The sequence below is a fragment of the Sciurus vulgaris genome (assembly GCF_902686455.1).
Source record: "Sciurus vulgaris genome assembly, chromosome: 17".
Classification (NCBI taxonomy): domain Eukaryota; kingdom Metazoa; phylum Chordata; class Mammalia; order Rodentia; family Sciuridae; genus Sciurus; species Sciurus vulgaris.
This window is the reverse complement of record NC_136478.1, coordinates 54,827,424-54,852,570: the sequence shown is the minus strand read 5'-3', so window position 1 is coordinate 54,852,570 and position 25,147 is coordinate 54,827,424. Positions and strand designations below refer to the sequence as shown.

At 53.8% G+C, this 25,147-nt stretch overlaps 1 protein-coding gene across 1 annotated transcript; it reads left to right on the top strand.

Moving 5' to 3' along the window:
• Window positions 1-917: 917 nt before the first annotated feature.
• On the top strand, window positions 918-24,271 carry NOVA2 (NOVA alternative splicing regulator 2). Its single transcript, XM_079117419.1, has 4 exons — window positions 918-1,649; window positions 9,403-9,546; window positions 14,370-14,536; window positions 19,874-24,271. The coding sequence occupies exons 1-4, from the start codon at window positions 1,373-1,375 to the stop codon at window positions 20,954-20,956; spliced, it is 1,671 nt and encodes a 556-aa protein (XP_078973545.1). The 5' UTR covers window positions 918-1,372; the 3' UTR covers window positions 20,957-24,271.
• Window positions 24,272-25,147: the final 876 nt, after the last annotated feature.

Here is a 25,147-nt window from a genome sequence, read left to right as displayed (position 1 = left end):
GGAAGGAAGGAATCCTTGGAGACCAGGAATCTAGGAGAAGGTAATTCATGTATCAGAGAACACAGACTACTATCAATGATCTCATTCCAAAGAAGAACCCCCTGCTTCCAATGACTTCAGCCTCTGAACTTAAGCTTGTCCTCTGTTGAAATTCCGATTTTCCTTCTGTCCAGCTGTGTGCCTCTGAACAAGTCACACTCCATGTCACCAAGGCTTCCACTTTATCATCTAAAAAATCAGAATTTCTTAACTGACCTGAATGGTAATACTCTACAAGGGCCAAGACTGTTTTGTTCCCTGTAGTATCCTGGTGTCTCACCCGTTAGCAGCTGGCCCACAAGTACTGTGGATGGAAGTGAGGCAGTTGTGTACCAGCCTCAGGACTATAACTGTTTTAACTCAGGGGCTCACTGAATTCAGTTCTCTGGGGCCATGTAGCAACCTTGTGTTGATTCTACATGAGATTGACTGAAGGTTTGAAAGGGAATTTCCATGCTGTCGGGTTAGGAGACACCGAAAAACTAAATGTACTTTGTCCAAGTGAGGTCAGGTCTCTTAGACTCAGTTTCCTCACCTGTAAAATGGGAGTAATAAAAGTCCTTCACAAAATTGTTTGCACTGGGATTAAATGGGATAACGTCTATGAAGTGCTTACTTACTTAGAACCAGTCCTGGTACATAATATATGCTCAAGAAACGCTCATTGAAGGTGAGGGTGGAGAAGGCAGTGGAGGTGCACAGGGTCCTTATTATATCTTGTGGGGGAAGTCGGGTCCCTCTCTCCCCCGCCGTGAGGGGCGTGGCCAACCCAGAGGGACGTGGTCCAGGCTTCAAGAGTGGACCAATGGGGGCGCCGAAGGGCGTGGCCCTGACCGGCATGGGCGTGACCTCGCGCGGGTGGGAGGGGCCAGGCCGCTGTGGGAGCCTCCGGGAAGAAGATGCTCGGGCCAGCAGCCACCGCCAGCCCAGTCGCCGCTGCCACCCGCGCCCGCCGCCCCCGGGGCCCCCACTAGCGGCAGCCTCCGCCTCCCACCTCCGGCCCCCCGCCCCGAGCAGGGCCTGGGGGGCTCGGCCCTCCGCCCCGGGCAGCAAAGAAAGGGGGGTCCTGTCCCCCCAGTGGCGCGGCCAGTCCCCGGCCTCCGTGATCTTGAGAGAGACCCCACCCCTCAGTTCTCTCCGGGCTCTGTCGGAGACCCCCTCCGCCCTCCCATCCTGCTCACATCCGCTCCCAGGCTCTGTCAGCCCCCCAGAAGCAGCTCCCTCCCTCCTCCCCTCTCCGGGGTTCCCCCTCCCCCATCCCTCCGCCGCCCCCTCCCCCTCCCACATCCCCTTCCCTCCCCCTCCCCCGTCCCCCGTCCCCCGCCCCCCCACCATGAGGATGATGGCCGCCGGCGCGGTGCACGGCCTCTTCACGGCCTCCGCGGCCCCGCAGCCGCCGCCGCCCCCGCCGCCGCCGCCGCCGCAACCCCAGCCTCCCCAGCAGCCGTCGCCGCCGCCACAGCAGCCGCCGCCGCCGCCGCCGCAGCCGCCGCAGCAGCAGCAGCCGCCGCCCCAGGCCCCCCCCATGGAGCCCGAGGCCCCGGATTCCCGCAAGAGGCCCCTCGAAACGCCCCCCGAGGTGGTCTGCACCAAGCGCAGCAACACGGGAGGTGAGCGAGGGCTGCGGCGGGCGCGGGCGCGGGCGGGGGCCCGCCTTTCTCTGTCCGCCCCCCTCCCCTGGCAGGTGCACGGCTCTGCGGAGGGAGGGGCGCCCTCCCCATGGCGGGGGGCAGGGGTGGGAGGAGGCCGGACCCCCTCCTCCTCTCGCCGCGGCCGGGCGGGAGCTTTGTCTTCGAGGAGAGGGGTTGGGGGGAGGGGGGGGCGAGTGTCCTTGGGGGGGCGCGGAGGATGGGGGCGTGGGTGCCCCCGGGAGGGTGTCTGCGTGTCCTTGAGGGGTGTGTGATGTGACCCTTGCGGGGCAGGGGTGTTTCCCGGCTTGCGCGTCCTGGCGGGGGGAGGGGAAGGAGTAAAGGAGGCCTATGGACCCGGAGCTTCCCAGCCTCGCTCCCTGGGGATGTCCCGAGCAAGGGCTGTCCCCAAGGGAGGGACGTGTGGGCCACAGGGATTGTGCGTGGGGACAGGCGAGGTGGGTGTGTTGGGTGACATAGAGGAAAGGCGGGTGTGTAAAGCTGGGTGGGAGAACGTGAGTCTAGGACAGGTGTGTTTGTGTGGGTCTGTGTGGGCCCTGCAAGGCCTGAATGTGTGACATCAGGTATGATGGGATAGAAGGTGTGTGTGTGTGTGTGTGTGTGTGTGTGTGTGTGTGTGCAAGAAACAGGACTAAATAAGGAGGACGGGGCTCCATGATTGAGACCCTCAAGGAGCATACGTGACAAGGGAAGGTGCATGCTTGTCACCCCAGAGGGGCCATGGTGGACTGTGACACATGAGAGAGGGTGTGTGTGACAAGCAAGGGGGTGTGTGGGGGACGCGGAATGCGGTGGCCCTGGGCGTGAGCCAGGAGAGGCTGTGTGGACCAAGGGAGCGGGTTCCGTGTGAGATACAGCATGCACAGGCGGGTGGGACCAGAAGCTGGTGAGGGGATGTGACAAGAAAGGGGTGTGGGTGTGACTCCGGAGAGTCTGTGGCTGGGTCTGACACATGGAGGTGTGCAACAGTGACATCAGAGGGGGTGTGTGCGACAGGGGAAGGTGGGTGTGTGAGGAGGGAGAGGCCAGGCTGTGGGTGAAACCACGAGGGTGTGTAAGGAGGACAGGGATTGATGGTTCCCAAGGAACAGGGGAGGTGTGCGTGACACCCTGGGGGCAAGGTGTGCGTGTGCATGCAACAGGGAAGGGTGTGTGTGAAACGGCTGGTGTGTGACCCCACAGATGTGGGGCGATTCTGTGTGTGTGACAAGGAACGGCATGCGCGTGCGTGTGTGCATAAGGTAACAAGGTTTGATGCCACAGAGGTGTGTCTGTGAGACAAGAAGGGCCCTTCCTGTGCATGCCCGGGGCAACGTGTGGACCAAGCTGGGTATGAAGTACTCACCTCGCTGGCGGGGGATGCAGAGCTTTCGGGGTGCTCAGCCCAGCACTCCAGCTCCCTGTAAAGAGGGAGACCCCAGAGCAGACAAGCCCCACCCCGCGGTCACCTTGGCCAAAATCTCCACTTCCCCTGGCCTTTTCCTCCGGATGAGAAAGGGATGGCCTCTGGCAGAGTGCGCCCTTCCCTCTGCCTGGCTCCAGGGTGGGTGGGGTAGGGGCCTCCCACCTCCTCCCCTAGATGAATAGCAGCCTGTCCATCCAGGTAGGACAGGAATCAGGGACCCCCTCGGTGCCTGGGAGGGTGTCCAGCAGAAATTGGAGGAAAGGGAAGTTGGGGGAAGGGTGGAGGGAGTTTCCTGTCCTTCTTCCTGCACCCCCACCCCCAGCACACACATGAATGTGTCCCCGCCAACTTCCTTCCCTTCTTCCTGCCCCACTGCCATTCCCAGTCCTAGAGAGATCGGGGACCTCCTAGGCCTGGCTGACCCAGCTGTTTCTTGGGGTGAGGGCTTCCACCCTTGTCTTAATGGCTCCGCAGCAGAACATAGCACTACGGCTGCTGCTGCTGGAGACTGTCACCTCCACCTACATGGCACCTACTATGAGCAGGCTCTGAGCAGGGGTGAACTTCTCAATAGCACCCTTGGGCTGGAGATGTGGCTCAGTGGGACAGCCCAGGCTGTGCCAGGCCCCGGGTTCAATCCCTCGCACTGGAAAAGCAAACAAAAGAACCCTCGGGAGACATGCTTTGAACTACTTTTTTTACAGATGAGGAAAAGTGAGGTTCAGCAAAATGCAACCACTTGCCCAAGGTCACACAGCTCCTAAGCCCTGGGCTGCTGGTTTCCTGGCACACGTAGTTACCCCCTGTGCTATCCTGCATCCCTCACCAGTGGTGAAACTACAATGAGGGAGTTCATTGGAGGGACCCTCCCCTCCAGGCTTCCTCCAGTTGGAGCACCCTGGGGAAACTGAGGCCAGGAGAGGGAAAGAGATGGCCCTCCATTGATGGAAATACTCAAGAGCCGGGCAAGCGAAGGTCTAGGGCTTTGACCTCAAAACTGAAGATTCCTTTCAATAATGGACCTTAATAACTGGCAGGCCGGGTCAACCCCTCCTCTTTTCCAAGTAACCCTAGTGATGATGTAATCATAGTTACCAATATTATTAATACCTTACATGGAATTTCATTTACTTCTCCCAATGCTTTATGATGTGATAATAATAATAATAATAATAATAAATTATTAGTAATAGCTAAATTATAGTAATGGTGCTGAAATGTGCCAGGAAGTATTATGGAATGTGCCTAACACGGATCATTAAATCCTTACTGTTCTATTACAGAAAGGTGACGTGCCTTGCTCATGTCAGTTAATAGAGGCAGAGTCGTGATTTGAACTTGGGAGACTGGCTCCATGGTGTGGCTAGACGCGATAGTGAACCGTGTGTTCAGATAGGGAAACTGAGGCTTGTGGTGGTGAGGAGTTTCTAGAGTGTCAGAGCAAGTAGTGGCAGACTGGACAGAGCCAGCTCTTGCCCTTGGTGCCAGCCTGTCCCTCCTGCTTGTTTCTGGGGTTGGGTGGGAGAAACAGAGGAGATGGTGGCTGTTCTGACTGACTTCTTGGCACTAGTCTGGTTGACAGACACCGTGGGGAGGAAGGGGGGGCATAAAGGCAAGAGGGCTCAGTGAAGAGGCTGGATGGAAACCCAGTCAGGCAGTCCAGAGAAAGAAAAGACCCCTTCTGGCGGGACATTCATAAAGAGTGTCCCCTAAGTACAGATCATAACTCCCCATGACCTGACTGCATTCCAACCTCCGTTGCTTCCCTGGCCACCAAAATACAGAAGGAAAAAAAAAAACACACTCCTGTCTTTTACCCCTAACACAGCATGCAGCAGCCAGGTCTCACCTCTCATATTCTTAAACCCAAAGACAGTGTACCCAGGGCAGGGCCCGAATGAGCCCTTTCAAGGTTCAGATCTTGTCACTGTTAAGTGCTTGGCAGGGAACTCTCAGGATAGTGATTTTGTTGCTCTGAGCCTCAGTTTCCCCGTGTGGAAAATGGGGACAGTAAGGCTGACCTCCCTGGTGGTCGAGTGCGTTCAGTGAGATCGTGCAGGTCAAGGGCAGGGCACACGGCATGGCGGGTGGTAGTTGCTCTGGAAACAGCCATGTTCTCATCAGTGTCATCAAGAATGGGATGATATCCTTTTTTTTGTCATCCAGTAGAGGTTCACCCCAAGGAGATCGTACCCCTGCACCCTTCTCTCTGTTGGCCACAGCCGCAGCTCTAGCCGCCATCCCACCCTTCCGCTTCCCATCCCTACAGAAGCGCCCTCACGTTGTTCTGGTTTCTCACACAAACAAGCACACCATCCTTTACAGAGAGAATCATCACTCCACACCACGCCCTCGCCATCTCGTCTTCCACCAGTGACATCCCCACATGCTCCCAGTGACAACGCCAGCCTCACACCCCAGCCCCCTCATAACTGTCGAACACGCCAACTCTCCCATTCCCAACCCCCAAGCAACAGCGGGTACCTAGAACAGCACCCCAACTTTGTTCCCTCTGGATGGATTGCCACCAGAAACAACCCCTTCCTGACCTCAGCCTTGGGCTCCACTTTGTCCTTAGTGACCCCCACAGGTCCAAGCCCCCTCACAGAGTCAACTCTGTGGCATTCATACTATGACACCCCAAGCTCTTGGGTGGGCTGACACTATTTGTGGGTGAGAGGAGCACTGATGGATTTTTTGGAAGCCTCCAGAAGCATCCCAGAGGGAGGTAGGCACGAGGGGAGGAGGCCAGAGACTCAGCGACTCGGGGAAAGGCAGCCCAGCCTCCTCCCAAGGTGAAAATGCTCCAGATTGCAGCAGGAGGGAGATGGGCTCACCCGGGAGATGAAGCTGTCATCTGCAGGCTGCCAGTCACTGTCAGTGGGTCACAGGAGCCGTCCGGACCCCAAGGGAAGGGATGAGAGAGGGCTGGGAGTAGGTGGGGTGGAGTTCTGGCATCTAGATTCTGCCTCCGCAGAAGGAAGAACTTTCTCACAGGCAGAGAAAGTTCAGACTCGGTGGTTGCAACAGGGTAGGAGCCAGTGATGTCTGGGGACTCCCGAGTTCAGCTGAGGTCACGTCCCTGCCCTTGCTACAAGGAAGGCTGGGAAACAGAGGCTTGGCCTCTCCCCAGCAGAGGTGGGACTCAGATGGCAGGAAACACCCCCAAACAGGAAGGATGTACGGACGATTCTAGAAAGGACCAGAAGTAGACTGATGTCCACGGTGGGGACTCTGGGACTTGGAGTTCTGAGCTTCTGCGGGCAGAAGGTCTCAGCTCATCCCTCTCCATTGCAGACCTAGAAAGAGGTCAAGGAAGGAGAGCAGGGACAGGGTGTCCCTTGTGTCAGTGAGAGGACATTTCTCCAAGAAGCAGGGGAAGCCTGGGCTGGCCCCCCAGGTGGAGAGGTGATGGAAGAAGTGGGGTCTCCCTCCCAACAGAAGCCCCAAGTCTGCCAGGAGTTCCCCCCTTTCTAGAGCACTCTGTGCTGAGCACTGTGAGGACACTTGGCTTGTGTTCATGAAGTGGATAATAATAATAATGATAATAATGATTTCTGACATTTCTCAAGCGCTCCGTGTGCCCCGATCATCCTGGTCCTTTGCATCTCATAACTTGGTGAATCACAAGCCTGAACAGTAATGCCATCACCTTCTCCATTTTATGGATGGGGAAGCGGGGGCCAAAAGAGGTGAGGAAACTTGCCAGAAGACGTACAGCCATCAGTGACAAAATCCACACGGCGTCTAGGGTGATGTCTGCTGCTTCATCCAGTCTCAGACAAAGCTCCAGGGAAAATGAGAGAGGAAGCAGAGAATGGGGAGGGGTACCCCAGTTTTCTTCAGAGGTGAATGCCTTCCGCCCTCAGGAGAGAAGTGGGGAGATTGAAGGAGGACTGGTGAGCAATTCCCTCCCCTTTTTTCTGAGCCTTCCAGAGATAAGGAAACCCACCTCTGTGACAGGTATAGGGGCAGAGAGGGGACACCTCTGTGAGCCCTGGGAAGAAAGTAGAACCAGGAGGGGTCAGGATGATGGATGGGAAGGCACCCTAGGGGGTAAATTACCTAATAGGCTTCATGTTCTCATCAGGCAGTTTTAACAAGGATTGCCTTGGGCTCAGGGGACCCCCTCCCCATGCCTGCGAGTCCACATCCAGCCCCTCTTTCCTCACGGTCCCGTCCTAGACATTTCAGGGAACCCAGAACCTTCACTCTGAAGGGACCAGGTGGAGATGGGCAGGACTCCCAGCGCCTACTCTGTGCCCTGCTTTATACTAGAGTTCTTCTCCTCCTCCTCCTCCCCCACCTTCCTTCGTCCTCCTCTTCCTCTTCTTTCTCTGAAGTGCTGGGGTGGAACCCAGGCAGGCAAATGCTCTGCCACTGAGTCGTACCCCAGACCCAACATTGGGATTTCATGTGAACCACTGAAAATGGGCTTTTTCTACTTAAAAGAAAAGGGTGTTTTTTAATTAGGGGATTGCTTGAGGCCTTATGTTTTAAAAAGCAGAGTGACCTGATCCCCCTTCCTTTTCCCAGTGTTTATGTATACCTACTATGTGTTTGTACACTGCCCAAGTCCCTGGGACACAGGGATGAGCTCTATTCATGTGGTTCACACTGGACTTCTGTGATAAATTGCTCAGACAGGAAACAGGGGTCTTTCTCATCCTCGAGGTTCAAGGAAAGCTTCCAAGAAGCAACATTTGAGTGAGGTCCTAAAGGACAAGAAGGAGATGGGCATGTTGGGCAAGAGGATGTGCAAAGGCCCTGGGGTGGGAGGGAGCAGTGAATGTTTGAGGAACAACAAGAGACAGTGAGTCTGGTGCCTGTAGAGGGAGATGAGGGAATGAAGTTGAAAAGGTGGGAGGGGCTGAAACACAGTGCCTTCTACTGAGAGGGCTCCAGAATTTCTACCCTGGGAGAACAAGGGGCAACAGTTTGGTTAGACAGTAAGAGAGGTTAGGACTTGCTTGGAGGCTGCATTAATGAAGTGCCATAAGCACAGCCAACTGGTCTATAAGAAAAAAGACCGAAGCCCCACCAACCGTTGGCACCACTTCTAGATCTTTGAGGCTGACATGGAATCATGGTGGGAGGGGAGGATGTTAAGCAAGGACATACCAGGACAGAACCAATTGGATTTAATAACCTGGCAACAGTCTTGGTGCCCTTGGGCGGGCGCCGTCACACCTCCACGCCCCTCTGTGCCTCAGCTTCCTCTGGTGTAGAAGAGGAGCTCTTTCTGTGCTGCTCACTGGGAGGCTGTGAGGGACGGATTAGACCAGGCTTGTGAAGCACTGGTCGAACAGCCAGGGTTTGGAGCATGTCCAGCGCTGGCCCTCCTCCACCTCCCACCCAGCAGTCTGACCACTGTCACCTCCTGCCCGTACCACGGCGCTCACCTCCTCTCAGGACACGCAGCTCTTTGCTCTTGCTTCTCACATCCCTCCTGAGGCTCCCACCTCACTTGGAGTAAAAGCCACAGCGGTGGTCCCCAAGCTCCGACACTCCCTTCCAGCCCCTCTGCTCTCACTTCTCCCATCAGCCCCCAGTCAGACTTGGCCCCCCTTTCTCTTCCTCCAACAGCCCATGCACTGTGTGACCCCAGGGCCTTTGCAACTTGCTCACCCACCACATAGCCACATGGTCCTGTCCCCTCCTCCAGAGCCTTATGGTTCGAAACACAGACTGGGGCCAGGTTGAGTCCAGACCTCAGCTCTGCCCACCTCCTCTCTCTCTGAGCTTCAGCCATATCTTCGCCTTTGTTTCTGCATCTGTAGAATGGGTTTTTAAATAGTACCTCCCCCATGAAACCAGGGTAAAAGTCAAAAAGGACTGGTATTTGTAGGGGACCTGGAGCAGAGCGTGGTGCATACCAGGTGCTGCGGCAGCGTGTGATGAATAAGGAATGCCACGCTCTTGAGAAGGCTTTCCTGGCCTCCGTCTCCGACATCGCAGCCCACGACACCCTCCTGTCCCCTTTCCCTGCCTCTTGAACTCTTAGTACTTACTACCATTTTACATGAAACAGAGTCTGTCTCCCCCTCCTGTGAGCTCTCAGCTAAATCACGGAAACTCTTTTGGCCTTATTCGCCTGCAAAATCAGGGGCTGTTTCCCCAAACCGTTGCTCAGGATCTACTCGTTGAATGAATGAATGAATGAATGAATGAATGGAGATTGTGCTCAGCGTTCTTTCCTTCACTGCTGCCTTCCCGGTTTTGCACCTATGTGTCCCTGTGCTCTCCTCTGGCCACCCATGCTGGGGCCTCCCTGGAAGTGACTCTCCTCCACCCTGTGTGCTCCTGCAGAGGAAGGTGAATACTTCCTGAAGGTGCTCATCCCCAGCTACGCGGCCGGCTCCATTATTGGCAAGGGCGGGCAGACCATCGTGCAGCTGCAGAAGGAGACCGGAGCCACCATCAAGCTGTCCAAGTCCAAAGACTTCTACCCTGGTGAGCCCTGGCCCAGGCAGAGACCTGGGCCTCCCTCTCTTCCTCCTTCCCTTCCACCTGGGCCCTGGATGAGGCTACCCCAGGGACTGGGAGAGGGATGGGGGGCCTTCCCTCCCTCCCCCTAAGGGGACAGAGCTGCCCCAGCCCAAGCGGCCTGGCCTGAGCAGATGGGGGTGGGGGCAGGGCTAGACAATGGGCCTGCTGCATATTCATGGACTCATTTGCATGATGTGCTGGCAGATGTGTCCCTTCCCACACACCTGCCCCCTCGGGTCAGTTGGAGGAGCTAGGGCGGGAGGGAGGCAGGTGCCAGGGTGTCCCTCGGGGCTCGGGGCCAGCCGTCTGTGTTGCCGTACCCCGGCTCTTTCCCTTTGGATTTCTGTCACCCCATCTTGCCCCATCTTGGTTTCACTGGCTTCTCCCTCTGGGTTACTCCTGATGTGTCTCTTCCTCCTGTTCCTGCATCTCTCATTCGCCTCCGCCTCTCTCTGCCTCCTCTTGCCCCTCTTTGTGCCTCTCTCGGGATCTGTCTGTATGTCCCCTCTCCTGTCCTTTGAGGCTGAGTCCCTTCTGTGTGTCCTTCTGCCTGCCCTCCCCTTTCTATCCTCCCGCCTCCCCTTTTCCTTTCTCTCCACCTCTGAGTCGCCCCCTTTCTTCCTCTCCCTCTCAGAACTCTGCATTCATCCACTCAGCTGATGCTTAGCAACACCTGCCATGGGGTCTTTCTCTGCCTTGTCCCCTCATCCCCTCTCTGGCTTCTACTCCTGCTTGCCCACCTCTCCCTTTATATTTCTTTTTCCTAAATCTCAGCTCCTTCACACTTTCTTCTTCCTCGCTCCCAACCCAGCCCCTTCTCTGCCTCCACTCTGTTTCCATCTCTGTGCCCGAAACCGTACACTTTTTAAGGTTCCTCCACTTTCTCTAAAACCCCTCAGTATCTCTCACCCCTCCATGTCTCCCTCCCAAGGCCAGTGTCTGAGCTTCAACATCTAGGAATCTAGGGGAGGCCCCCAAATTACATCTTTAGTCCAGCGCTGGTTCTAGTTCACTCCTAATCCCCTTGGATTTTTTTAGGTCAAACAGCAGAGATGGAGCGCAGGGTCAGGACACCTTCATTTCCCCCCCCCCCCCCCCCGCACCTCCCTGCATCCCTCCCTCCCAGTTCACTAAGCAGCTTTGGCAGAGAGTTTAGAGAAAAATCTAGTGGCCCAAGTACAGCATCCCCTTTTCTCTTCCGCCCTGGCCCAGTTTCCTTGCACCTCTCTAACCTGGAAGATGTAGATAAGACTTCTGCTTAGGATAGTCATCTGAGGACACTTGGTTCCTTGCCCCCTGGGTTGCATTCTGTGACACAATGTCATCCGCTCCCAACTCAGTGACCTGCCCCACAAGCTGCTAAGAAACCCAGAAAATGGGACAGGTCTTGGTTCTCTGAGACCAACCACTACGCAGATGGGCAGCATGAACCAGGGTCTCTCCACAGCCCCTGGACGAGCAGCCAGCCCCACTTCCAAGCTGGAACATCCAAATCATACAGCCTGTGCCAGCTCTGGCCTCAGAGATGCAGGACCCAGCTTCCTACAGTCTCAAGAATTTTCTGGGATCCACAGAAAATAGAGATGCTACTGCATGAGATAAAAAGCATTTTTCCCTCCATTTCTGGGGAAGATCCTTTCATTGATTCGTTCAACAAACATCCTCTGAGCACCCCCTCTATGCCCTGGGCTGGACAGAGACAGGGGACACAGTGAAACTGAAGCATCCCAGCCTTGCTTTCTTGGACCTCATGGTAGTCAGGGAGACAGCCCATACCAGTAACAACCCAGAATATCCAGGGCTGGAATGGAGAAGCCCAGGGAGGTGAGGAAGGGAAGTCCAGACAGATAAGTGAGCTATGAGCTAGGTAAAGAGCAGGGAAGGACACTCCAGGAAGGAAAAAACTCCACGTTTAAAGCTGAGAAGTTTGTTGTGTGTTGTGGCCGAGGCATAGAGAACAAGTGAGAAACGACAGTGGAAAAGCTGAGAGGGTCCTCTGGGCCTCACAGTTTCACACACAGACACACAGACAAACCGACAGGCACACACACACACACCAAAACCCTGCACTTGTGTCTGGCAGAACACACAAAGGGCATCCCCTTCTTGAAAATGGATCCCAACACTCCAGATTCAATCCTTTCCATTCATGGAGAAACAGATCCAGAAATAAGCAGGTATCTGCCAAGGCCTCCCAGACTCCTCACCAGTCAGACATCCCAAGTGAAAACAGCTTCTCATGTTGAGCACCTGGACCTTAACTTCTGGGGGAAAAGCACAGACTCACACCGCTGATTGTTTTCATAATTTTTATTAATTTATAATGTGCTTGCATCAAAGAACAAAATCTTAAGTGCCTCCTTAAATTCATACATATTCTTTCTCAATGTTAAAAACAAAAACAAAACTGCAGTCATTTATTCCCCCAACACATACACATAGAGCTAATCACTCACGAACCCCAAATTCAGCACAGGGTAGCATAGTGATTAAGAGCACAGACTCTGAAGCCAGATATCTGGGTTCAAAACCTAATTGTTCCGAGTGAACGTGGACAAGATCCAAACCCTCTCTGTGCCTCAGTGTCCTCAGCAGGAAATTGGGGAGAAGAATACTGCCTACCTTGTATTCTAAGTGGATAAATACATGCAAAGGGCTTAAAATGGTACCTGGTGCTTAGTGTTACATAATCGCCAGCTGTTACTATGGGCTTTTTTTCAGGGTTTAACTGGGCCCCCTGAAAAACCCCTCGGACCTCAGGTTAAGGACTACAGGGGTGGGAGGTCACAGTCACCAAGTTGGAAGGAAGCCTGGCCACTGCAGTCAGGCTCTCCCTGGGGCCTCCTGGGGCTTCCCCCTCCCCTCTGTCCCCTGCTCCATCCCAGTTCCAGCCCGACCCACACCCTTTCCTATTTACACCCAGACAGAGGCAGCCTGCACGCTGACTCACCCTGGCTCAGACCAAGCTATTGTTCTGGGGCGGAGGGAGTAAGAGTGAGGATCGTGCCCCAAAGGGGGTGGGGGCTTTCAGCTACACAAGTGACCCACAGACAGTGACACCCAGGCACATGGCAAGGTTGGCATGCCAGGCTGAGCAATGGCAGGCGAGAGTTCAGGGTCACAGCACCAGCACCCTGCACCAAAGTGCTGGCCAGACAATGGCACTTGCTGCCAAGTGTCCCAGACACACAGACTCGGAGCCTGGCATACCTTCAAGAGCTTTTTCAAATCCAGGGAGCTAACTGGGTCCTGCAGATGGAGCCCACAACCCCAGGGAGACTGACCCTCACACTTCACCCATCGAACACGCCCGGCTCGCTCAGACATTCACGCGCTCACACAGTCACAGTCGAGGCTTCTTTGTCTGGCGGTGGTACATACACTGGGACGCACGACCGCACAGGCACATCTGTATCCCAAGTCTCACCTGAGCCAGCCTTCTCTCCCTCTGTCTCTCCTCGTGCTCACACGTGCCAGTCAGAGGGTCATGTGCCTAGAGACACATGCCACACACCAGGCATCCAGAGTGTCTGTGATCACCGGAGATGTGTGACATCTTTCTCTTGCTCATACGGATGCAGACACACCCACCACCAATGAGGGGCACAGTCATCGTACAGCCTCAGTGTCGCTTCGTGACATTCTTTGTTTCTTTCTCTCACACACTTCGCTCAATCTTACAAACCATGTACAGATCATCACAGCGACACCAGTCTTTCCTACACACACAGGGGTGCACACGGGCCCAGTACCAGAAGAAATTACTGCGTCTCCTAGTCTGTTTCTATGGAAGCCTCTCCTGTTCTTTCTCTTATACACACAAACACCAGTTCAGGTGATCTAGCCTGTCCTGCCCAAGAACACACAAGCACACACAACACCCACCCCAGGTACACACACACATGTAGTCACAATGTCACCCAGAGTCTCTCTCCACACACATATACCTCAATGCCACCCAGCTTCTCTTTCCCCTGAGCCCTACCCAGAACACACAGAAGCGAGAAGGATGCCCAGGTCAGAACTGCAGCCAGAAGCTGGAGGACGTCCAGCAAACAAAGTCACCCACTCCCCTTTCCCAGTCCCTCAGTCTCCACTGCTCCAAGAGTTGCCTTTGACCCACACCCCTGTCCACACCCCTGCCCTCCCCCACCCCTCAGCCCTCCATCTGGTGGGTCCAGGCAGGCACTCAGGCCTCTCTTCTGCCTCCCCCATCCCCCAACCCTTCCCCATCCTCTCCAAAAGCCCAGAGGCCTGCGCTGCAGGCTTTCAGGGGTTGCCATGGCAACGGGGCCTCGTCCCTCATCCCCCTGGGGGTGGGCTGAGGACCTGGCCAGCCAGACCGATAAGGGGGTTCCAGTTACTGTGGCAACCACTGCAGGCCTGAGCGCTCCGCTTCTAGAAGGAGGGGGGGCCATGAGTGAATGGTTGCCAAAGCAACCAGGGAGCCCGCAAGAACTGGGAAGAGGCAGCTGAGCCCTGTCTCCCCTGCCCAGGGCTGCCGTGGGCATCGCAAAGCACTTAAGCATCATTCTTCCATCCCCCGGGGTTGTTTTAGGGGAGGGAGATAAAGTGTAGATTATAAAACAAGGATTCCATTCATTCTCCCAGCTACCCATCGTGGCCTGGGTATCCATGCCAGCTTGCCCAGACTCACTGTATGGCCCAGAAACAATCAGGTCCACTCCCTGGACCTCAGTTGTCCCCTCCATTAAATGGGGCCTGTCTCTCAGGAATGTCCCCATTCCTGTCTGATGAGTGTGCCCTCTCTCTCCCTTGCTCAACAGGAACCACAGAGCGGGTATGCCTAGTACAGGGCACAGCAGAGGCCTTGAATGCTGTGCACAGCTTTATTGCCGAGAAGGTCCGAGAAATCCCTCAAGCGATGACCAAGCCTGAGGTGGTCAACATCCTTCAACCCCAAACCACGATGAACCCCGACAGAGCCAAGCAGGTCAGCTGGGGTAGAGCGGGCTGCTGTAAAGCTGGTGAGGTTCAGGAGGCAACATTCCTCCCAGATGCCTGCGCAAGGGTTCGATTGGGACAATTCCCATTAAAAAGTTTATCAAATACATGCTAGTGTTTCATATTATTAGGGAGTCAGCGCTGATAGTCTAGAAAGGAATCCAGACCACTTGGAGCGGGCTTGTTTCAGAAGGAGTAAAGGCCTAGGGAGAATTTGGCCGGGATCTTCCCACTCATCCACCCTTCCTGAGATTCTCTAGATCCTTCTCTCCCACCTCATCCCATTGTCTCTCTGAGCAACCTGCCTCCGACTTCCTGTACTCACCGGAAGTGACCTCAGTGGCAGCTCATTCCAATAAAGTTTAGAAATGACCTCTTATTCTCTCTCCCCCATAATTACCGTTATGGGGGCAGATTTGGTGCTTCGTTAGCGAGAGTCGGGGCGGGTCCCTGTCCCACTCTGCCCTCTCTAGGAAGGGATGGGAGCGGGGAGGGCCACGCCCCTGCGTTGCCTCAGTTACCGGGAAGCGGTGGCGTAGGGGCGTGGCAGGGAGCGAGCCAATCGCTTCCCGAGCCTCTCTGGTTGCCATGACGACGATCCGCCTCGGACAGGTGGACTCGGGGCAACGCCCTTAGTTGTGGTCCTGAAGCCGAGCGGACAAGGGGAGGAGGAACGCCGGATAGCTGCGCGCGCTCCGCGTTCTCTCTGCCCTCCTCACCCCGTGTGCACACGCACCTAGTGCAAAGGAGGAGAGAAGCCCTGCGCGGGCGGGCGCGCCGCCTCTGGGAGTTCCTTCAAGTCCGCCTAGAAAGTAAAGACGAAGACCAGGGATCTGGAATTCTTGGGTCCTGGCATTAACCTGAGGTGGGGGAGACCATGAACCTGAGTTCCCTCAAGCTCGTGGGGACATGGCGGGCGGAGAGCTCTGGAGGAGCGTTGCTGGGTGGATCGCTCCCCAAAAAGGACAGCGGGCTTGGGGCGCGGAGCGCGGCCGCTGTCCTTGGTGCTGAAGTGGCTCTGCTCCTCAGGCCCTGCTCGGCCTCTCCTGAATCCCTTCCCGCCCGCAGAGCACAGCTTGCTATCCACAGCTTACACAGGCGAGAGGATTGCCCCTGCCCTCCGCCTTGATCGTGGCCACAAGGGACTCAGGGTTCATCGAGAGTTTGTGGATGTTGCAGGGAAAATGGGGTCAGCACCATCTGTGCCTCAGCCTTCCAGCGCCTCCCCCTAATCCACAGGAACTCGCACAGCGGAGTCGAGAGGTTACAGAACCAGGATTTATCCTCTGCCTTATTATTCGATGCTTCCAAAGAATGAGAGAGATAATGACTGAAGACTCCAACTCCGGAGTTAGATATTGAATTGAGTTCTACTCTTTCTTCCTTCCTACTCGTGTGACCTTGGGCAAGACTTGATTTCTCCATGTGTGGTTTTTCTCATTTGTAAACTGAGATTCATTATGGTGCCTACTTAAGGGTGGTGGTTAATGTTCTTGATGCTTGAAAAGTACTTAGCATGTATTCCTACAGCATCGAAATTTCTCCAAAAAAATCCTTTGCCATTGTTATGCCTATGGGACTTTTGAGTCAGAAGATAATGTCTACTCCTTTTCTGCCTTTGACCTGCTGTCTTGCTCAGGGCCCCCTGCCCTCCTGTAGGCCTCAGTTTCTCTTTCTTTACACTGTAGTATGTGGATAAAACCAGGAGTTATAAACTAAAATGCCTCCAAGAAAGGGAACATAAGATATTAAGGATCATGGACCTCTGAAGGGGGAGCAGTTACTACTCAATTCCACTTTGTCCATTCCTGTCCTTGGGGAACATGGACAAAGCATTTCTATGTCCTCCAAACTTCTCAAGAGATAACCACAAATCTTTGATTTTCAACTGATTTTAAAAGACACTATGAAGGTCAAAGAAAATATGGTTGTAAGCTGACTATGACCTTAGGACTACCAGTTTACTGCCTCTGGGCTGAACCAGTTGTTCTCAGCCCTAGCATCCAGATTCCAAAGCCCTAGCCTAGAACCACTGGATCAGAATTTCTGATAAGACCTGGGATCCAATCCTGGCTCTACTACTCACTCCTGTGTCACCTTGCACAATTTACTTAACCTTTTTGTGCCTCCATTTCCCAGTCTAGAAAATGTGATAATAATAGTGCCTACCTCATTGTGCAGATTAAGTTAATTACTATTCAAAAACAATTTTAGAAAAGTTCCTACCAAATGCTAAGTCCTGTGTCATCTGCTGCTGCTATTAGTATTTGAAATTTTCCATGGGATTGCAAATCCTAGGGAAGATAGTCTGTGTTCTGCCTGCCTTTAAGCCTCCTGAAGTTTTGTGACCGTGATTTCAAGACTCTAGGCTTCTGTTATTATTCTGATTCTACTGTTCTCACATTCTGGGACTCCCAAGTTTTGTGGATCTGTACCTGTGCTGTCTCTAAGATGCCATGATACTACAATTCAGGGTCTATCATGAAGGCAGCTACCACTTTCTTGGGACTTCCCATGTGCCAAGTATTGAGAAGCCACTTTTTGTTGCTGAATCTTCTCAATAATTATACGGGGGAGCTGTGGTTATGCTACTGTTGGACATGAGGAAATTGAGGCACAGAGAGGTGAAAGCATTTGCCTAAGGTCACACAGGTATAAATAACCAACTAGGATTTGGACCTCACTTTGTTGAGAAAACAGCAATCACAGTTAACATTGACTGAATGATTACCTTGGAGCAGGCCACCCATATTTTCCATACCTCCAAAAGAAACATTTCTGCGAGGGGCTAGGGATCAAACCCACAGCCTTGCACATACCCAGAGCCTTGGTGAGTGTTCTACCACTGAGCTACATCCCAAGCCAAAAAGAAACCTCAATACCCTAAACTGGCATCCCTCAACCTTCCTCCTCTCCAGCTAACCCTTTCTCTGTCCTTAAGCTTCCACTAATGTACTTTCTCTGGCTGTAGATTTGCCTATTCCAGACACCCATGTAAATAGAATCATAGACTGTAAGGTCAACCATCACCACCATCTAATTCCAGAATGTCTCCATCATCCCCAAAAGAAACCCCATTCCTGTTAGCAATCACCCCCAATCCTTCTCTCCCATCACCTGGCAACCAAGAATCTATCTTTTGTCCTTGTGGGGTTGCAAAATTCTGGACATTCTTGTGATTAGAATCCTATGTAGCCTTTGTGACTGGTTTCTTTCACTTAGCATAATGCTTTCCAGATCCATCCTTGCTGCAGTATGGATTATATCAGCACTTCATTTAAATTTATTGCCAAATAATATTCCATTGTATGGATATACCACACTTTTTTTAATCCCATGAGACCTTTTTAAATACAGGAGAAATAAAATGAAGGTTATTTGTTATAAAATAAGATTAACTTCCACTGGAGGGGCTGGGGAGATAGCTCAGCTGGTAGAGTGCTTGCCTTGCAAGCACAAGGCCCTGAGTTCGATCCCCGGTACCGCAAAAAAAAAAAAAAAAAAAAAAAAAAAAAAAAAAAAAAAAAAAAAAAATTCCACAGGAACCACAGTAGAAGATGTAATGAAATAGTCACAGCTCACACCCAGACACAGCCAAGTGGTGCAGCTACAGAGACAAAGTGATGTGACATGCAGTCCTGGAGACTTAAATGATCCAAGTGGCATTCCTACTGATGTCAGGGTGTTCTAACATGATGGACCCCTCCCTTGGTAAATTTCAGAACTAAGCAATCTCCCTTCAATTTACTGACAATTTCCATAGCTCAAAAATACTTAGCATGTATCATGGGGTTCTGTTCTGGACCCAGAGATTTATAAACAGGCATTTCGCCAGCACAAATGTCCAATAAGATATTCAAAAGTAGTCACATAAGACCTGGGACAGTTCTTCCTTGTGGGAAAATGACCTTCAGCTGTGGGCTGCAGACACTGAGGGCCCTGCCCACTGAATGTCCCCATCTGCCCCCAGTCCTTGTAAACTAAAATTGCGCCTCACAAATTGCCCAATCCTCCTCTGCCACTGGCTTGCAGGTGGAAAGGGGAGGCAGAGGTGCGAGCTTTGGAGATGGTTGTAGGGAGTGGAGAATCCACAAATCTAAGGGGACATGGGAAAGATTTTTGAGAAGGAGAAATGTCCAGGCATCTCTTCGAGGTGGCTAGGGATGTACCTGGGTGGTAGAACACTGCCTGATTACTGTCCCCAACAAAAGAAAGAAAGGAAGGGAGGGAAGAAAGGAAGGAGAAAGCAATGTTCTTGGAGATATGAAAGGGATTCTGGGTTTTAAAATATCCCCATGGAATCGAAGTTGACCAGATTTGCAGCTGCTCGAGTAGGCAGGTAGCTGAGGGATAAGCTGCCCTGCAGCTGAAAAAGGAGCCACTGTCCTCAAATGAGAGGCCTCCTTTGTAACTCTGCCTTCTCAGACCTAAGGCTTTATGTTATCTTAATTTTACAGATAAAACAACTGTGTTTGTAACCTAGGGCTGCCATAATGAAATACCCAAGACTATGAAGTCTTCCTTGTGTGCTTGTGTCCTAGTCTTCTGAAGACACCAGTCAGTGAATAAGGGACCACTTATTCATTTTCACTTAATTACCTCTTTAAAAACCCTGTCTCCAAAGCAGTCACATTCTGAAGTACTACGGGTTAGGATTTTGACATAAGAATTTGCAGGGGGAGGGGAAGACACAGTTCCATCCAGAACAACAACTCAAAGGTTAAGTGAGGAGACTGTGTCATAGAGTGGGGAACACAGTCGACCAGGAAGCCCAGAGGCTGGACTCCAACTCCTTCACTATCTGGATGACCTTAGGGCAAGTCCCTTTACCTCCAAGCCTCAAGTGACTCACTTGTAAATTGAGACTTGAAGCCTTTCCACCAGACATCAAAGTACTCAATGACAGAAGGCGGGGTCACAGTGCAAGGTGGGTGCAGGATCCTGGCAGGCCCCCCGCTGGGTCAGCCATTAAGCTTTTAGATGCAGATATAAGGGAGGTAGTTGGGGTCCCAGTGATATGGGACAGGGTGGCTGAGGAGCTACTGAGAGAACCTGGAATCCCAGTTATTCATTCACCAACTGTTGTGGAAATATTTCAGTATTTTAAACAACCAGTAGGACCATATTGGTACCTATCAAGTGGGCTTGCTGGGGTTGGGTTTGTGGCTTACCACAAGTGAGACACGGGTTGATTACCCTCACCACAGCGGGGATCGGGACGGGTTGGAGGCTTGGCCTTAGACACTAGAAAAGAATGCGAGGAAGGAGGGGACTGCCCCGGGCTCCAGTACCACCATAAAGACCCTCCATCTTTTCCCCCACACAGGCCAAGCTGATCGTCCCGAACAGCACTGCGGGCCTGATCATCGGCAAGGGGGGCGCAACGGTGAAAGCCGTCATGGAACAGTCGGGTGCGTGGGTGCAGCTGTCGCAGAAGCCCGAGGGCATCAACCTTCAGGAGCGCGTGGTGACGGTCAGCGGCGAACCGGAGCAGGTGCACAAGGCTGTGAGCGCCATCGTGCAGAAGGTACAGGAAGACCCCCAGAGCAGCAGCTGCCTCAACATCAGCTACGCCAACGTGGCTGGTCCCGTGGCCAACTCCAATCCCACCGGCTCGCCGTACGCCAGCCCAGCTGATGTGCTGCCGGCTGCGGCCGCTGCCTCCGCCGCCGCCGCCTCCGGCCTGCTGGGTCCCGCGGGGCTGGCGGGCGTGGGAGCCTTTCCCGCCGCCCTGCCTGCCTTCTCAGGCACCGACCTGCTGGCCATCAGCACGGCGCTTAACACGCTGGCCAGTTACGGCTACAATACCAACTCCCTGGGCCTGGGCCTCAACTCGGCCGCAGCCTCCGGCGTCCTGGCCGCAGTGGCCGCGGGTGCCAACCCTGCCGCCGCCGCCGCAGCCAACCTCCTGGCATCCTACGCGGGTGAGGCCGGGGCCGGGCCAGCCGGAGGGGCCGCCCCGCCGCCGCCGCCGCCACCCGGATCCCTGGGGTCCTTTGCATTGGCCGCGGCCGCCAATGGCTACCTCGGGGCCGGGGCAGGTGGCGGTGCGGGTGGAGGAGGTGGCCCGCTGGTGGCCGCTGCAGCTGCGGCAGGGGCGGCTGGGGGCTTCCTGACGGCAGAGAAGTTAGCCGCTGAGAGTGCCAAGGAGCTGGTGGAAATTGCGGTGCCTGAGAACCTGGTGGGAGCCATCCTGGGCAAGGGGGGCAAGACGTTGGTGGAGTACCAGGAGCTGACAGGCGCCCGCATCCAGATCTCCAAGAAGGGCGAGTTCCTGCCAGGCACGCGGAACCGGCGGGTCACCATCACGGGCAGCCCCGCGGCCACGCAAGCCGCTCAATACCTCATCAGCCAGCGGGTCACCTACGAGCAGGGGGTGAGGGCCTCAAACCCCCAGAAAGTGGGATGAGGCCTGTGGTGTGTGCGCCCACCCTTCTCCCTCCTCCACCTTCTCCTCCTCCCCTCCCCCTCCCCCAGCTCCTGACCTCAGCTTGGTGTAGTCCTGCTCCTCTCGGGATGGGGCTGGGGTAGGCCTGACTGCACCCTCCCCTCTGGTAGTCATAGGCAGGATTGAGCGATGGCTGGGGCGGGGGCTCAGAAGCCCCCGCCCCAGCCCTGAGCTGATCCCTCCCCCTCCCTGTGCTTGACTGGGCCTGACCCTCCTCTCCCAGGGCCCAGGTCTGTGTGATATCTGTATATATTGCATTTTGTTGATTTTAATAGAAAACAAAGCGTTATTTTCTCTTTCTTTCCCTCCTATTTTTCTTTTTTCTCCTTTTCTCTTTTTTTCTTTTCTTTTTCTTTTATTTTTTTGGTAAGGACTTCCCCCCCTTTATAACTTTTTGTTTCCATATGGGAGGAGGGAAGGGAGCCTCTGGGTCACTTGGAATGAGGGGCCTTCCCAAAACACAACAGCCCGCCTCTCTGCTTTCAGTTCTAGATCCCAGGGAATTGATGGGAGTAGAGGTGGCCAAGGTGTCTGAGCGGAAATGGGGCAGGGACCCCAGAGATCCCAGACTTCCTCAGCTACTCTGCCCGCACTGGAGTTGCCCCTCCTGGGTGGGATTTTTACTTTTTGGTTGTCAGGTTGAACCGGCGCAGGGATGGTGCTGGGGAAGGAGGCCAGCTCTGGGGTTGGGCCAGTCCTGTGAGATTGTGAGAGGCTGGAAAACCTTGCTGTGGCATCTTTGTGGCTTTTCCTTGAGTAATGGGAATAAGGGTCCCTGCTGTGATGTTGCTGAGTCAAGTACTTTCTGGGGTGATTCTGGGCACTCCATAAGATGTCACAGGAAGCAGTTCCCCAGAAATCATTTCCTGTGATGATGAGAGACGAGTACTTCTTATGAGGTCTCAGTGAGCCCTTTCTTGAAGGTCACTTCAGCAATATCAGGGGGTATGAACTTCCTATGGAGTCTCAAGGTCATTTCCTGTGATGTCATTGGGATGCAGCATGCACTTCCTGTTTTGGATAGTGGCTAGTCCTTGACCTTCCTTCTCCACCTACACCTCTCTTTGGTGGGTGTTGGCCTGGGAAGAGAATAAAGGGTGGGACTTGGATCCACTCTGGAAGATTCTGAGGAGGAAAAAAAAAAGAATACCATCAGGGTCATCTCCATCCAAACACACCAAGACTATGAATTCTCCTGGCAGGGAGAGGTGGGAGATGGACCTAGTGAAAACCATTGTTCAAGACCCCCTATTCCCACCCTTGCCCTCTGTGTGCATGCCTGTGTCTGTGTGGCTTTGTTTTGTTGACTGGTGAGCCATGTGTACAGTGGCTCTGTCAGGCCAGCGTGGCCCTGTGTAGTTCAGTAAGCCGCCATGGTAGGGTCTCTCGGGCCAGAGGCTTCACGTGCTCGGATGGTTTTGACTGACCTGGTGGCTTCCAGCAAGCTGGCATATTTGGAGGTGTCTAATGGATCAGAATGTTTTGGTGCACTCACCTTGGACACTGAGAAACTAGAATATTCTAATGGAGTCTGACAGGCTGGGCAGCCCTGACAGTTGTTTCAGGAGTGGCTTGCTTAGCACCACGGCTGCAGTCAGCTCTAAGGACCCGTCAGTGAACTGAGATGTCAGATCCTGACAACCCTATAGACTAGGACAGCTGAGACCCACTCTACCCTCCTCCACCTGCCCCTCCCCCTTGGAGACCTCCACCTCCTCCAACCCAAAGCAGGGCCCTCTGCGCTCTGGTTCCATCATCAGCATCTCTGGGGGAGAGGCACCCCATGTCTGCTCTCTCCCGCATCTGTCCCCCTCCTAGGTCTTCCAGACCCCTCTCTTCTCCATGGCTTTGGGGGAATCTGGCCTCCTCATCTCTCTCCTTTAAAAAGGTGGGAAGAAAAGCCACAGAGACAATTCCTACCCCCTAAAGCCTGGAAGGCCCCTATCCCCCGCTAGAGAGCCACCCCCAAATCAAAATGTGAAAATCCCTAGAAAGCAATAGCCTTCGAGGTACCTTGCACTGAATTTCCCACCCCAGCCCTTCCACCCAACAGGAGGCTGGAACTTGGGCACTGGGGTGACTTTCTCCATGCCCTCACCATCTCCAAGGTGAAGGGCAAACCCCATTTCCTCCACCTCCACCTCCCACCTCCTATCGCTGCTGCCCCCACCCCTAATCTCCAGACTGAGCCCAGATGGAGATCCGAGTGCCAAAACAATTCTTGACATAACTTTGTACATATCTTCTACAGTTGGGGGCTGCCGGGGTTGGAGGTGGGGCCCACTCGGCGGGCCACTGCTCCCCTCCATGTCTCAAGAGACCTTACAGTATTTCACAGTATCTCCACCCACACGTGGGTATTACAGTATCTAGCTGGAACATCCCCCATGAGCCCCCAGGCCCTGGTGAGCAGGGGAGAGAGCCAGGGAGAGGTGAAGTAAGGTCCAGGCATGGGGGGGTGGGATAAAAAGCTCATTTTCATATAATTTGCATCCTCAGCTTGGCTGCCCCTGCTTTCTATGAACTCATTCGCTGGAGTCTGGGTTCCATTCAGCAGGGTCCAGAACTCCTCTCACACAGACATGGCTCTGGAGGCTGGGCCTCCTGAAAAGTGTTCCCTTGGGTATCTGTGTGACAAACGCCATCCCCATTCATATTTCTTGGGGACCCCCTACCCCACAAGCCAGGGCTATCTGAAAGGTAGTTTGCTAGCTTGGTGAGCTAGTTCACTCACCATGTTGGTGAGTGGGGAGCCACACATCTTTCCCCATTTTACCCTGGGAAATTCACTCCACCATCTTCCCCATCCCTTGAAAGTCCCTTCTGCAATCTGACCTCAATCTTTTGTGCTGCAGTTTGTCCAGAGGGGACACAGATGCGGGGTCAGAAATGGAGTTTATTGGAAAACCCACTGCCTCTTTACCCCACCCCCTTCCCTGTTAGCCAATCAGAAATTCTGAATGGCCTCCTTGCACCCTGCTCTTCAGCACCCTGTAGGTGCTTAATAAGTGTTTGCTGCATTGAATTGTCTCCCTATTCCTTCTCATTTGCCCTCTGGTTTCCAGAACATTCGCCTCTCTTTCTCTTGCTCCCTATGGTCTTCTCTTTTTTTCTCCTTGTGGCTCCCGTTGTCCTCTGTCCTGTCTCTATCTTTGCCTGTGTCCGTCTTCCCCCTCTCCTCAACTCCCAACTTACTCTCCCCTAGTTTCCCCATTAAAAAAAAAAAAAAAAAAGTGCCAAACTTCCTTGGAACTGAGCCGCTCTGGGGGGGGAGAGGACCTTGGGTAGAGGAAGGAAGCGGGGACCACCCCTCTTTGAGGAGGCCCCTAAGAGGCATTGAAAAAGTCTGTGGACACTGAGCTAAATTGGGTCCCCCTTCCTCATCCCTCTTGCCCTGAATTTTTCTTAGAATCTTTATAAGAAAAAAAAGAAAAAAAAAAAAAAAAAAAAAGAAAGAAAAAAAAATCCTCTCCTTTTCAGCTAACCCCTATCTTTTTGGATCCCCCCAAATTCCACCAGCCGGGGAGAACCCCACTTGTCTCTTTCTGGGTAAATTTATAGAATTCTGGGAGGGGGAGACAAGTTCAGCCCCTCCTCTGCTGGCCCAAGGGGCGGTCCCAACTGCATGCGGAGAAGGACCTCAAAGCACTTATGAGAACAAGGGGTTCCATGTGCCAAATTCACCTCCTTCATCCCCCTCCTCAGGGGACTTTGAGCCGACCTGCCCAGCCATCTTCTGCCCTGTCCCAGCCATCTCTACATGGGCGAGGAGGCTTCACTGCAATAATTAGTAGGGCAGGGAACAGAAGGCAACACCTCTGTCATCCTTATCTGCCCTGACCCCAGCCCTGGACTCGTAGGTGGGAATTCTGGGTATCTCGATGGAGCTTTCGTGAAGAGTCGATGTATAGATGGTGGGGGACCTATGCTTGGAACATTAGGGTGCCGCTCTTCTCCGAGCGGTGTTTCTTCTCCCATCTTGACTACCAATCCTTCGGTGTCCCCGTTCTGTTTCTCCCGCCTATTCCTCCCTCCCGAACCCTCCTTCTTTCCTTGTTTCTCATTGGTCGCCAACTGTTTGGGAAACGAGAGGAGGTCCCCCGCATGGATTACTGCTGTTTTCAAGACCGGGATTAGAGGTGGTGATAGACG

Bases quoted from the DNA above. Each gene is read 5' to 3' on its own strand.
- NOVA2 (XM_079117419.1), top strand. From the start codon at position 1,373: ATGAGGATGATGGCCGCCGGCGCGGTGCACGGCCTCTTCACGGCCTCC. The intron at 9,547-14,369 runs GTGAGCCCTGGC...CTTGCTCAACAG, and splicing joins GTCCAAAGACTTCTACCCTG to GAACCACAGAGCGGGTATGC. The intron at 14,537-19,873 runs GTCAGCTGGGGT...TCCCCCACACAG, and splicing joins ACCCCGACAGAGCCAAGCAG to GCCAAGCTGATCGTCCCGAA.